At 40.9% G+C, this 14,156-nt stretch overlaps 3 protein-coding genes across 3 annotated transcripts; all 3 read right to left on the minus strand.

Annotated features, from left to right (window-relative positions):
• Positions 1-1,625: 1,625 nt before the first annotated feature.
• On the minus strand, positions 1,626-3,870 carry LOC149404743 (uncharacterized). The gene is made up of 3 exons (XM_089607657.1): positions 3,082-3,870; positions 1,831-2,826; positions 1,626-1,718 (listed from the first exon to the last, which is right to left on the minus strand). Exons 1-3 carry the CDS (start codon positions 3,868-3,870, stop codon positions 1,626-1,628), a joined length of 1,878 nt encoding a protein of 625 aa, XP_089463783.1.
• A 104-nt stretch (positions 3,871-3,974) lies between these two features.
• Positions 3,975-10,461, minus strand: LOC149404744 (uncharacterized). Its single transcript, XM_089607658.1, has 2 exons — positions 10,325-10,461; positions 3,975-4,971 (listed from the first exon to the last, which is right to left on the minus strand). The coding sequence occupies exons 1-2, from the start codon at positions 10,459-10,461 to the stop codon at positions 3,975-3,977; spliced, it is 1,134 nt and encodes a 377-aa protein (XP_089463784.1).
• A 738-nt stretch (positions 10,462-11,199) lies between these two features.
• LOC149404745 (uncharacterized) lies at positions 11,200-11,583 on the minus strand. Its single transcript, XM_089607659.1, has one exon. It carries the CDS (start codon positions 11,581-11,583, stop codon positions 11,200-11,202), a length of 384 nt encoding a protein of 127 aa, XP_089463785.1.
• Between the last annotated feature and the right edge of the window lie 2,573 nt (positions 11,584-14,156).

The raw sequence follows: 14,156 nt of genomic DNA on the forward strand, positions 1-14,156 counted from the left end.
GAAGTACAAGGGGGCTTTGATGGCTTACCGCCAGTTCGTCACAGCCGGGAGGAAGAAGACGACCATCATGCGTAACCTCGACTAGGCTAAGGCGGCATCGTCAATCTTCCAAGAGGTCGTCAACTAGGAGATCACCGACACCCCAGCTGAGGTGCAGGAAGCCAAGGATGAGCTGGTGAAGCTTCAGGCCGAGCTCGATGGTGTGCCTTTGCCCTCCATTGCCGGGGCCGAGGACCTCGAGTTCACTCCGTACAAGGACCGCTCACCTCCCGACGTGCCAGTGCTTGAGATTACCGAGGTCGCGGACCAGTTCGGCTCGATGCTTGATAGCTCGGATGCCGTGCTTGCGTCCATCGATGAGGCTGGGGAGAACTCGAAGGAAGCCGAGCCCGCCAAGGATAAGTCGGCCTAGATCCGCCTCGACCTCTCTTAAGTTTGCATTAGCTTGTTTTCGGACCCCTGCGTGGGCAAATTTCTTTTGGGCCGGTATTTGGCAAGTTTGTCGAACTTTTTATTTTATTTTATTGTCATTGTTAGATTTTTTCTCTCTTTTTTTATATTTGGTTCGAACATATTTCACGACTTTAATTTTTATTTATTTATTAAATGTCATGGATGTTTTAATTCATACTTGCTTGCGTTTTCATTCAGAAAACAACCTCGATAGATTGTACACAATTATTCTTGTCGATGCCTTGAAATTTGTGTGTTTGAACGAACGCACTTATTTACTGCGGCGTTTATTCGTAGACAGCTTATGTGTGATGTGTACCGGCCATCATAAGTCGAATCCCTAGTCGTATCGGGATTGTGTACACAGCATGTTCCTGGCCGGTGCCTTATACATGGTATGTTTGTCGAACCGAAACTTAAAGTCCTTCTTCGTTCGCGACTCGGACTTAGATTGGTTTATCGTACACAGCGGTAAGAAACTTTTAGGCGCGTGTAAGTCGAATCTGCATGCTCGGCAAATTGAGTGGGACTCGTTCGTCTCGAGTCTCTCTGGTTTATGCGAGACGGGGGGCTGAACCTTGTCTTAAGGTTGCCTACGTACCCATGTTTGAGATCAAGCCGTCACGTAGTTCGATTGTTATGATATACTCTTAACAGTAATATTTTTTTAGATTCATGATATTCCAATATCTCAGTACTGGGATACCATCGAGCGTTTCAAGCTTGTAAATGCATGTTCGTGGGATTTCTGCGACTCGGTATGGTCCTTCCCAGTTTGCTCTCAGTTTTCCGGCGTTTTCCTCGGCCCTGTTCTGATATACTTTTCTCAACACGAGATCTCCGATGTCAAATTCCCAGAAGTTGACTCCTTTGTTGTAGTATCGGGCGATGGATCGTTGGTATAAATTCATGCGTGTCAATGCTTGGTTTCTCCTATCGTCTATTAAGTCGAGGGAATCACGCAGCATTTCGTTGTTAGTTTCTTTGTGATCATTCGCGTGTATGGTGCGAATTGTTCTACTCTCGTGTTTGATGGGCAATATTGCTTCAACCCCGTAGACCAGAGAATATGGGGTTTCCCCGGTGGGCCTTCGTGGACTCGAGCGGTAGGCCCACAACACTCCAGGGAGTTCGTAGGCCCATCGTCCTTTTTTTGGCTAAAAGTTTCTTTTTCAGGTTACTAACAATTGTTTTGTTGGTAGCCTCAGCGTGCCCGTTCCCTTGTGGGTATCGGGATGTTGAGAATCGTAAGGTGATTCCTTCTGCTGCACAGAAGCGTCGGAACTCCTTTGATATGAATTGTGATCCGTTGTCTGTGATTATCTCTTGTGGCGTTCCATGTCGACAGATTATATTTTTCAAAATAAATTTTTTTACGTCCACATCCCTCACTGAGACGAATGCTTCGGCTTCAACCCACTTGGAAAAGTAATCTGTTGTGATAAGGAGGAATTTCAGTCCTCCCGGCGCATTGGCTAGGGGACCAACGATATCCATGGACCATTTCAAAAATGGATATGGAGTGGATATGGAGGATAGTTCCTCAGCTGGTTGCTTGATATTTGGGGCATGCTTTTGGCATTGGTCACATTTCCGTGAGTGTTGCTCACAGTCGGCGACCATGGTTGGCCAAAAGTACCCTTGATTTTTTATTTTAACAGCTAGGGCCCGTCCGGCCGTGTGGTTCCCATATTCTCCTTCGTGTATTACGGAGAGGATGCGTTTGGACTCCTCTTTTCCTATGCATCGTAAGTAAACTCCGGAGAAACTTTTTTTAAAGAGCACTCCGTCGATTATGGAGAATCTTGCGCTTTGGCTAATTAGCTTTCGACGCAATTGCTTATCTGTCGGGGTGTGGCCTTCGGAGATATATCTTATTATATCCCTTCTCCAGTCCCCCTCTTCTATTATTACCATTATGCTTGTGCTTTTGTTAGTGATAGAAGATTTTTTTATTGCCTTGACCGGTATGATTCGGCTTACTGTAGGGTCTGACGTTGAAGCTAAAGCGGCGATGGCGTCAGCTGTGGTGTTTTCCCCTCTAGGGATGCGAGATAATTTGAATTTTTCGAATTGGTCTGTCATCTCCTTTACTAATTTCACGTATGCCTCCATACGTTCGTCTCTTGTTTCGAATTCTCCGCTGATTTGATTCGCAACAAGCTGCGAGTCGCAGAAAGCGGATATGAATTTTGCTCCCACAACCTCTGCTAGGCGCAATCCTGCGATTAGTGCCTCATACTCGGCTTCGTTGTTTGAGGCGGTGTAATCCAGGCGGAAGGATTGTTCAATCACTTCTCCGTTCGGCAATACCAGGTGTATAACAATTTCAGCCCCTTGTTTTGTGGAGGGGCTCTCCCACTTCGGGCTTGGCTAAGATCGTGGGCTCAGCCAGATATTGTTTCAGTTGCTTAAATGCTTCTTCGCACTTTTCGGTCCATTCGAACTTCTTGTTTCCTCTCAAGAGCTTATAGAAAGGCAAACATTTTCAGTCGATCGAGAAATGAATCGGCTAAGGGCTACCACGCGTCCCGTTAGTCTCTGAATTTCTCTTTTGTTCCTAGGGGAGGGCAAACTTCAGAGTGCTTGTATTTTATCTGGGTTTGCCTCAATCCCTCTTTGAGTTACCACGTATCCGAGGAACTTCCCAGATGATACTCCGAAGGTACACTTGGATGAGTTTAACTTCATTTGGTATTTGTTCAGGACTTTGAAACATTCTTCCAAATGTAAGACATGGTCTATTTCTCGTAATGATTTTACTAACATGTCATCGATGTAAACTTCCATCGTCGTTCCTATTTTGTCGGTGAACATCTTGTTCACTAATCGTTGATATGTGGCTCCCGCGTTTTTGAGCCTAAAAGGCATCACCTTATAATAATAGATGCATTTGTCAATTGTAAAAGCAGTCTTCTCTTGATCACTTGGATGCATGAGGATTTGGTTATATCCTGAGAATGCGTCCATAAATGACAAGATTTTATGGCCAGCTGTGGCTTCCACCAAGCGTTCGATGTGTGGTAGCGGAAAGCTGTCTTTAGGACAAGATTTATTTAGATCGGTGTAGTCGACGCATACGCGCCATTTACCGTTCTTTTTCTTAACGACAACGGTATTGGCGAGCCAATTGGGGTATTTCACTTCACGTATTAAACCAGATTTTAAGAGTCGTTCCACCTCTTCGTTGACTACCTTAGCCCTCTCGGGGCTGAGTTTTCTACGCTTTTGTTTTACGGGCTTGTAATTAGGGTCGACGTTGAGTTGATGTGCGGCGATTTCGAGGTCTATACCTGGAATGTCCTCTGTCGTCCATGCAAACATCTTCTTGTTTTTCTTCAAGAATGCTATTAGTTCTTGGCGTATACTTCCTTTCAACTTGGCCCCGATGCCCACGCATCTCTCGGGGTCAGTCATGTCGATCTGAATTTGTACTATCGACTCTACACTAGGCTCGTCTTTCTCCTTTTAATTTCCATTGGAGGTGGATCGGTGATCTCATTTCCGATGGTCATTAATTGCTATTGGCCCTCGTTGGTTTCTTCGTCGGATGGACCTTCCGAATTGCTCTCTTTTGGATTGTGCTTCTCGGCGATCCTTTTGTGGTTATTCATATAGCAAATTCGGGATGCCTCTTGGCTCCCTCTGATTTCTTGTATCCCGTTGGGAGTCGGGAAACGTACGCATAGGTGGTAGGTTGATGGTACCGCCCTCATCCCGTGTATCCAGGGCCTCCCGAGGATAGCGTTGAACGAGGATGGGTAGTCGAGTACGGTAAATTCGACCATCCGGTTTACGTCTCCGACTCGCACGGGAAGTTCAATGATTCCTAGAGAAGGTGTTACCTCACCATTGAACCCGGATAGCTGGTTGGGTTTGTGTTCAATTTCATCCTCTTCGATGTTCATCCTATCCAAAGTGGTCTTGAATATAACATCTACAGAGCTTCCTCCATCAACCAAGATCCTGGCTACTACGCAGTTACCCACTTCGAGTTCGATGATCAAAGCGTCGTCGTGGGGCCCGCATAACCTTCTGATGTCATCCTCGTTGAATGAGATCGTGGTATCTTCTACCTTTTGGGGTCCAGGTGATCTTGGTGCCCCTTTAAGTCGGCGCTGGTGTGCCTTAATTGAATTCACGCTATCTCTGCAAAACTTCGAACCTCCCATGATATAGTAGTCCATTCGGGGTTTTGCTTGGGGCACGTTGCTATCCTCCTCCCTTGCCCTTCCCCTTTTTGGGGAGGGATTTCCTCGGTCTCTGGTGTTATTAAATTCCTTTTTCTGGGGCGGTGGTCCCAGATCGACATTTTTTAGTTCTCCATTTTTATTTTTTTTGATACCTACCTTCCGAGCCACAATGCAATATAGAGTGTCGTGTCCGTAGTTCTTATGGAAATCGCAGTATTTTTTCTTATCACGAGGCCACTTCGGGGTGCCTCCTTCGGAAGTTCCCTCGTCGTTTACGTTAAAGGCATGTTCTGGAGCGCTTGGAGGCTTCCTCCATTCATTGTTTCTGTAAGTGTTGTCAATGGTGCCCACAAGAAGAGTTGTAGTCTTTATTTTGTACATTTGATGTAATAAAGTCTCATGAAGACTCTTGCTTGTAATTGCCTATCTATTCATTAATAAAGTTGAAACGTTCATTCATTCTTTCTTTGTTTGAAGCTTTATGATAAAACCTTAGTCTTTTAGTCCATAAACAAACTTAACAACTTACGAAGAGACAAATGTAGATTTGCATGAACAAACTCTTCGTAGTTTGCTTAAAACGATATATTCGCAATCTTAGGGTCAAAGGACTATTGACCTCAGTATGATTGTTAGAAGAATCTATGATGTCTGGTTATGAGGCATTGAGAGTTGGGGACTCTATAGTTCTTCTAGGTATCTTCCGAAGGTACTGAATTGACCAGTGCACTTCTAGAGACAATATAAGAACAAACCATTTAACCTCTTATGTCTCGAAGTCACTATGTATGAATTGCATCATGCTTACCTTAATCCTGAAATGAGACATGCCATTTCACACCTTAGTATTCTCATTTGAGAAAGTCAAAGTTCGGACTCACTATGTGATTCCGAACAAGGCCTATTGGTGAAGTACTAAGTTGTGAGTCTGTCATGAGTAACTTTGTGAAGTTCTCATAGATATGGAATTCATGTACAAGATTGCTGAAATGCAATGTATGTCACCTCATGCTTTGTTCCTTGGAGTGTGAATAAATGAACTGGCCAGTGTCCAAATTGAGTCCTGACTCTTTTGGATGAAACAATGTGACTTGTTAGCTCCTCGTCAATACATTGTTTCTAACTTATTCACAAGCGACAAAGGAGTTGAGGAAATAACAGCTAGAAGGGTAAAATGGTAATTTAGTAAATCCCGACTAGCTGATGACATTCATGAAGGGTAAGCATAGATAATATTCAGTGGATCCGCTCATCATAATTAGGTCGAATTCTTGAGTAGAAAATAAATTCATTTGAACCGAGAGATTTTCAGTGTCAGCTCTTTAGTGGAGTCAGTTGGCATTAAGCTAAACTTGGAAAAGGTTTGTGAACTTTTGAGTCCAAGTGTTTAGCTCAAGCTTTGTTCATTTGGGTCCATGAGGTCACTGTCACGAATCACATCGATAGGAATAGTTAAACTGGAAGCTAAGTCAAAACAAGAACGAAAATAGTCAAAAGGGTATTTTTGTCTTTTGAGACATATGATGAAATGAATGTCAATAAATTTTTTGACATGTTCATTTGATGACTTAATGTCACTCGGCCATAACTTGATTATTGGGCCTTGTGAATTAATTTCATTTCATAAGAATTTTATTGAAAATTCTTAATGGGCTTTTCTCATGTTGTTATGAACAAATGAAGAAGCTTCTAGAAGCTCCTTCTAGAGACATGTTGGGCGCCCATAATACCCAAAGAAAGAGAGTTTATTTTGTGCATAAATGTATTTAGATACTTGCCAAAAGAAAAAGAGGAAACAAATTTGCATGTAGATGCACTAGGGTAATCGGCCAAGTAAGAGAAAGGCAAGGCAAGGAACAAAAAAGGAAACAAATCCAAGCCTTCTAGAAGGCTGCCTTGGCCGTGTGGAATAAGAGGGAAATGGGCAATATTTGCTCATGAATATGTGATATTCTATAGAAGAGGAAACTACCTTATTGAAGGTGAGACCTCTCCTATAAATAGGAGCCTCATTCCACACATTTCATTCATCCTAAGTTTAAGAGATTGAGAGACTCTCTCTCTAGAACTAGGCCGAAAATCCTCTCTCTCTCTCTAGTTTATTTTCGATTTTTCCTTGTCTTGGCACCTAGGTCCTCACTCGACCTAGTGTTTAGCTCTGCGACTTCGAGACTCGTTCTTAAGTCGTAGTGTTTAAAAGTGCCCACTCACTGATTCCTTCTTTTCGAGTGATTTAGTGATAGAAACTTTCGTGGTTGCTCGAGGTGCCGAGGAAAGAAAGAGAGACGTGCTGCGAGGGGAGACGAGCGTTGCAAACTTTCCACAAGCTTCTTCAAAGTTCAAGCTTCAAGAAAGGTTAGTAAACTTCTAGCTCATATTGGTTTTTAATTACATGTACTTGCACTTGTTTAGGTTAGTAAAAACCGTTTTTACTTGTAAAAGAAATTTTTTAAAATTCCGCCGCTTACCGAAGCGTTAATTATTTTCTTAAACCCTAGATCGATTCCAACAAATGGTATCAGAGCTATGGTCAAAGATTAGCATGTACATGTTTTTAAAATTATGAGCTTGAAAATCGTTTTCGAAAGTTTACTAATTTTGTGACAAGTTAGAATTGTTATCTTAGATTTTTTTTTTAATTTATTGCTCATGTCTTTAAATTAAAAAGCATGTTGATTTTCTATGAGTTTGGGATGTTTTTAAAACACATTAGAATCAGTTCTAAAAAGTTTTTAATTTTTTATATTGAAAAACGTGTTTTAAAGGTTTGAGAAATTTCGGTAAATTTTGTGACTAGTTACTTTGTCTTTCTAGTTTCTTTTATTTACCGTATTCGTTTTATGCTTGTTGTTATTTCTTTTATTCTATGTTATTACCCTGCTAATAAAACACAAATAAAAGCTTTAAACAACATCTTAAAACGTTCCGTTACACTTGATTCTTTTTCGCACCTAAAAAGGACCAAAGTTTTAATTTATTTGTTTTTCTTCGAGCTCGAGTAAACCCGCATTAAAAGTGGCATAACTCTCTGCTCAGAAATCTAAATTTAATGATTCTTGAATCAAATTAAAGCTCTGTCTGTCCTCTGTCCAATGCCACCGGTTTCGGCTGAAAAGGACATCGGAGCCGCCAGATATGGTGTTGTCAATGGTGCCCACAAGAAGAGTTGTAATCTTTATATCGTACATTTGATGTAATAAAGTCTCATGAAGACTCTTGCTTGTAATTGCTTATTCATTAATATAAAGTTGAAACGTTCATTCATTCTTCCGTGTCTGTTTAAAGCTTTATGATAAAACATTAGTCTTTAGTCCATAAACAAACTAAACAACTTACGAAGAGACAAATGTAGATTTGTATGAACAAACTCTTCGTAGTTTGCTTAAAATGATATATTCGCAATCTAAGGGTCAAAGGACTATTGACTCCAGTATGATTGTTAGAAGAATCTATGATGTCTGGTTATAAGGCATTGAGAGTTGGAGACTCTATAGTTCTTCTAGGTATCTTCCGTAGGTACTGAATTGACCAGTGCACTTCTAGAGACAAGATAAGAACAAACCATTTAACCTCTTATGTCTCGAAGTCACTACGTATGAATTGCATCGTGCTTACCTTAATCCTGAAATGAGACATGTCATTTCACACCTTAGTATTCTCATTTGAGAAAGTCAGAGTTCGGACTCACTATGTGATTCCGAACAAGGCCTATTGGTGAAGTACTAAGTTGTGAGAATGTCATGAGTAACTTTGTGAAGTTCTCATAGATATGGAATTCATGTACAAGATTGCTGAAATTCAATGTATATCACCTCATGCTTTGTTCTTTGGAGTGTGAATAAATGAACTGGCCAGTGTCCAAATTGAGTCTTGACTCTTTTGGATGAAACAATGTGACTTGTTAGCTCCTCGTCAATACATTGTTTCTAATTTATTCACAAGCGACAAAGGAGTTGAGGAAATAACAGCTAGAAGGGTAAAATGGTAATTTTGTAAATCCCGACTAGCTGATGATATTCGTGAAGGGTAAACACTGATAATATTATGTGGATCCACTCATTACAATTAGGTTGAATTCTTGAGTAGAAAATAAATTCATTTGAACCGAGAGATTTTCAGTGTCAACTCTTTAGTGGAGTCAGTTGACATTAAGCTAAACTTGGAAAAGGTTTGTGAACTTTTGAGTCCAAGTATTTTAGCTCAAGCTTTGTTCATTTGGATCCATGAGGTCACTGTCACGAATCACATCGATTAGGAATAGTTAAACTGGAAGCTAAGTCAAAACAAGAACGAAAATAGTCAAAAGGGTATTTTTGTCTTTTGAGACATATGATGAAATGAATGTCAATAAATTTTTTGACAAGGTCATTTGATGACTCAATAACGCTCGGCCCGACTTGATCATTGGGCCTTGTGGATTAATTTCATTTCATGAGAATTTTATTGAAAATTCTTAATGAGTCTTTTTCATGTTGTCATGAACAAATAGAAAAGCTTCTAGAAGGCCTTTCTAGAGACCATTTGGGCGCCTACCCTATAGAGAAATAGGAGAGATTATTTTGTGCATAAATGTATCAAGATACTTGCCAAAAGAAAAAGAGGAAACAAATTTGCATATGGATGCATAAGGGATTCGGGCAAGAGAGAGACAAGGCAAGGCAAGGATCAAAAAAGGAAACAAATCCAAGGCTTAATGAAGCCTATGTTGGCCGAGTATCTCAAGAGAAAAAAGGGGAAATTGGCTCATGAATATGTGATGTTCTATAGAAGAGGAAACTACCTTATTGAAGGTGAGACCTCTCCTATAAATATGAGCCTCATTCCACACATTTTATTCATCCAAGAGTGAAATGATTCTATTCTAATGACGGAGTATAGGGCTTGTATAGCTTTATAGTCTTATAGAACTTTGATATGTGAACCGGGTTATTTCTATAGAACTTCATGCTTTTAAGAGATTTGAGAGACTCTCTCTCTAGAACTTGGCCGCCCCTCTCCTCTCTCTCTCTCTAGTCAATTTCGTTTTATTGTTTTGGCACCTAGGTCCTCATTTGACCTAGAGTTTAGCTCTGCGACTTCAAGACTCGTTCTTAAGTCGTAGTGTTTAAAAGTGCCCACTCACTAATTCCTTTTATTTCGAGTGATTTAGTGATAGAAACTTTCGTGGTTGCTCGAGGTGCCGAAGAAAGAAAGAGAGCCGTGCTGCGAGGGAGAGGAGAGTTGCAACTTTCCAAAAGCTTCTCAAAGTTCAAGCTTCAAGAAAGGTTAGTAAACTTCTATGCTCATAATAGTTTTTATTTACATGTGCTTGCTCTTTGTCTAGGTTAGTAAAAACCGTTTTACTTGAAAAATAAATTTTTTAAAATTCCGCCGCTTAACGAAGCGTTAAACTTTTTCTTAAACCCTAGATCAATTCCAACAGAGGGCCTTCTGGAGGCGGGGGCGGCAGGTCGCCTTGGGTTGGTCAAGCTTGCCAAATGCTGGTCTCGGCCTGTCCATCGAACTGACCGATTCCAGCCGTATTGCTAGGACCGGCTGTGTTGGGCGACACCTGGATCCCAGAGAAGCTCAGACGCCTTCCGGGTGGGGTAAACCTTCGTCCGTTTGTGGCGGGCGGACCGGTCGAACTCAGCAAAATAGCTCGCTCAGCGTCGAGCTGCTCTTGAAGCGAGGATTACGCAGCTGTCAGGCTATCGAGCCGGGATCGGGTTGATCTTTGGAATTCGGCGGTGGTTTCGACGAGTTTCAGCAGAAGAGCCCGTGTCTCTGGATCGGCTCCAGAAACTGGGAATTCATGCTCACTGTTAGAAGGCATCCTTTCAGATCCGATATGTGTTCTTCTGCGTTAGGTTTCTGATAGTGTTTCCCACAGACGGCGCCAAATTGTTGAGCCGATTTCTCGTCCCGACAATCTATACCAAGTTTATTTAAATTACTTCGTATATTTATTCTTATGAGGGAAGGGTCTCAGAATCCGATTATGGAGATTAAACCGAGATCCGAAAGGAAATTCCTTTATTGATGATCGAATATAAACTACATAAAATAATAGAGAGCGAATAGGGAATCTGAATATTAATGGTAAGTCAAGATACAATTGTATGGCACTTCTTTTTCATAAATTCAGTAGTCGTAAAATGAAGATGGAGTGGGCTTTTATAGCTAGCTCGCTGATTCCCCTTTTTCTTCAGATCGATACACGTGTACGAGCAGAACCGGTCTTCAATCCTCCAATCTCGTGTCCATCCTCATCTTTAGGCGATTTGACCGTTTCTTAGGAGATTAATCATTCAAATCACTTGGCGGGGCCGTCTAGGAACGTCTATGGGCCCGGGTCGAATTAGGATTCGGTCTTCAGCAACGAATTCCTCTCTATTGACTTGGGCCGATCTCGCCTACGTCTAGGATTATTAGGACGAACTGGGTTTTGGGCCGAACTAACGATCATCCTCAATCCTTTTGGGCCGAACTGGCTTTGGGCCCATTTGATCCATCTTGCCTGGTGGATGGGGACGATATCCACTCCCACAGACTCCATGGCTCGGTCCTGGTTCTATTGATCGACGAGCCATTTTGCGTTGCCGCAAATGCACGGAGGCATCGAGACAATGCTGGACAATTCATCCCAGAGAGATTTCAGTTGAGTAAAATAGACAGAAACAGTCATACCATCTTGCTTGAGCACGAAAATGGAGTTCTTGAGCTCATAGATCTTAGGGGCATTTGATTGTCCAAATCTCTCCTTAAGATCGACCCAAATCTGACTAGCTGTCTCAGCGTATAGGATGCTAGGTCGTATCTCGGGAGAGACGGAGTTGAGGATCCAGCTGCTCATGAGGTCGTTGCAGTGTCCCCAATTGACAACAGCGTTCACATCGGTTGGCTTGGATGATGAGCCATCAACGAAGCTGAACTTGCTTTTGGCCCGCAACGCCATGGTGATAGCTCGGCTCCATGAACCCTAGTTGTCGCCGGTGAGGATGGGAGTGGCAAGGACAGTGGATGAGCTGTCAGAGTGATGAATTGCATACAGACCGGATCGATTCAGAGATGGCTTAGTGGCGGTGGTTTCGCTGGACATATTTGGTTCTGTGGCGTTGATTTCGCTAGACATGTTCGACTGAGAGAGTGAGAAAACACACAGATATTAGAAAGATTGTGAACAATGATCTGATGACAATATTTTTTTTATAAATATGAACAAATACTGGACGAGAAAAAAAAAATAGTAGCACTGATGCGAATTCTTATATCACAAATAGCACTGACAATAAATGCTAACGAAGGTATAAGAATGTATTATACTGGTATGGAATAATATGAAGATATTCAATGTAATGAATGCAATTAAGAATATCACTGGTTATAAAAGCAATGAGATATGCGTGAATGACCGTGAGAATTGATTTTGATAATCAAAGTAAAGATATGCAACTGGAAAAATCAACGATGAGTGTAATAGGAAGAGAAAGAGATATGATATTATGCTCTGATACCATATTAAAAGGGAAAGCAATAATGGAAATTGATGATTTTATTCAATGACTTTGCCTTGTTTATATAGGCGTGTACATAACTGATATTGCTATACAATAGGAAATATAATAGGCAACGTATAACAACAGATTACAAGCAAATAGGAAACTAATTAGCAGAATAATAGCTAGTAATTGTTACAGAGATAAAACATGAACTAAATCAACTAAATCCTTACTGAAAGTCAGCGTGGATGGATATCGTTCAACAAACTTATACATGATTGCCACCAGATAATAGGCAAGATAAAAGCAGCTAGAAACGCTCTTGCCGATATCACATCAGAGCGATAGTGCATGTTTGATACCAACTGTTTTTTCCAACAAAATCGTCTTAAGATATCTCACATCCAGCTAAGAAAAGCGAGTCTGCAATATCCTCCATTTTAGCAAAGTAATCGGAGATCGAGAGATCGCCTTTCTTCGTCGATTGGAGTTAAAGTTTGAGAGGCATGACGCTAGCTTCGGAGTGAATGGAAAATCAGCTCTCTAACACTCTCCAGATTCCTCGTGGGGTGGTGATTCGAGTCACAGATCTGATGATCGTCATCGAGAGAGAAGATAATAGCAAGCTGAGAAGCAGTTTTCTCATCCAAAGATTGAACTCAGGAGTGCGACGCATCTTCTTGACTCCATCTCTTATGATCGCCTCAAAGAACTATGGTGGACATGCCTTGACTCCATTAATGAAGCCTTAGAGATTGTGGCCATTGGTGGGCGGAAGAACTTGAAATCTCCAAACAAATTAGTTGTCTCTAGTGAATTTCACAGAGATCGCGGTGTTCACCATAGGCGTGAACTGAGATTTCAGGCTTGAGCTCGCTTACAGGTTATTAACTTGAGATGGCGAGGAAGACGAAGCTTCGAAAACCATTGGAATTGCACTGATATCAAGATAGAAGGTGGGAGATTTTATGTTACAGAGAGAAAACATTCTCTGTATGTGATTCTCATTAATTAATTAGTTCAATATAGTTATATATATGTGTATGTATATGTGTGTTTCCATTCACCAATCAACTATTTAACTAACGGCACCGCTTATAGGTCCACTTGACTCTATTGACTTAGCTGACTTGGCCTTTGACTATAATTGATCAATCATATTTTGAAGTTTAAAGAATGCCCTAGATGTCTCAAGATGGCCCTAAAACTTTGGTTAGAAAGACTTTATTTAGTCTTGCTCTGATGGGACTTTAAAAATTCTAACTGGACTTCGTCAAGTCTCATGTTGCACCTGAGGTCTCATGGTGCTTCAATTAACTTGAACTTGGCAGTCTCTCTTTGAATTATGGCTTGACAGTCTCGCCTCGAGCAATGCATACCAGTTCTTTATATTTGTTTTGATATTATATTAAAATTTTGATAAACAGATTGCATTGCACCGTTGTGTCAGTATATCTAGGAAATGATTTTGAGATTAGAGCATCTTTAATGGTTTATGGCTTAACAAATTTAGAGATTTGCTAGTAAATATTAAAAGGGCTTACCTAGTTGCTTAACCATTGTTTTACATATTGGTTATTGATTTAGCTAAGCAAATTAGCTCTATAGAGCTAGTTGCTTAACTATTTAGCTCTAGAAAAATCTATGTGGCAAATGGAGTTAATACATTTAGCTAAACCATTAAAGATGCTCTTAAGAGCACAATTTCTCTTAAATTTTTTTATCTAGACATGTAATAAATAAAGAAGTCAATATGATTGATTAGTGGAACAGAATTGCTCACACCTTTTACTTTCTAATAAAAGAAATTTGTTGCAACTAAGCAATCCAGACTTCTTTTAAGATTTTAGCATAAATTTCATTTTATTAAAAAAAAAATAGCCCATAAGCCTGTAGTAAATTAAGTTAACTAAATAGTTAATGTTGTCACTATTTTTCGGACAACGATTTAGGAGCCACATGCGGTTAGACCCGAGGCCGGACCAAGTGGCCTCGCCTGGGCTCGAGCGTGTCGGACTCGGTATCCCAA

Source organism: Urtica dioica, chromosome 2 (assembly GCF_054948205.1).
Source record: "Urtica dioica subsp. dioica isolate 48M chromosome 2, U.dioica_male_clone48M_v1_H2, whole genome shotgun sequence".
Taxonomy (NCBI): Eukaryota; Viridiplantae; Streptophyta; class Magnoliopsida; order Rosales; family Urticaceae; genus Urtica; species Urtica dioica.

Bases quoted from the DNA above. Each gene is read 5' to 3' on its own strand.
- LOC149404743 (XM_089607657.1), bottom strand. From the start codon at position 3,870: ATGACTGACCCCGAGAGATGCGTGGGCATCGGGGCCAAGTTGAAAGGA. The intron at 2,827-3,081 runs GTAACTCAAAGA...CCACGATCTTAG, and splicing joins GGAAGTTCCTCGGATACGTG to CCAAGCCCGAAGTGGGAGAG. The intron at 1,719-1,830 runs GTAAAAAAATTT...GCTTCTGTGCAG, and splicing joins TCTCAGTGAGGGATGTGGAC to CAGAAGGAATCACCTTACGA.
- LOC149404744 (XM_089607658.1), bottom strand. From the start codon at position 10,461: ATGCCTTCTAACAGTGAGCATGAATTCCCAGTTTCTGGAGCCGATCCA. The intron at 4,972-10,324 runs GTAATCCTCGCT...CAACACTTACAG, and splicing joins CTCGATAGCCTGACAGCTGC to AAACAATGAATGGAGGAAGC.
- LOC149404745 (XM_089607659.1), bottom strand. From the start codon at position 11,583: ATGGCGTTGCGGGCCAAAAGCAAGTTCAGCTTCGTTGATGGCTCATCA.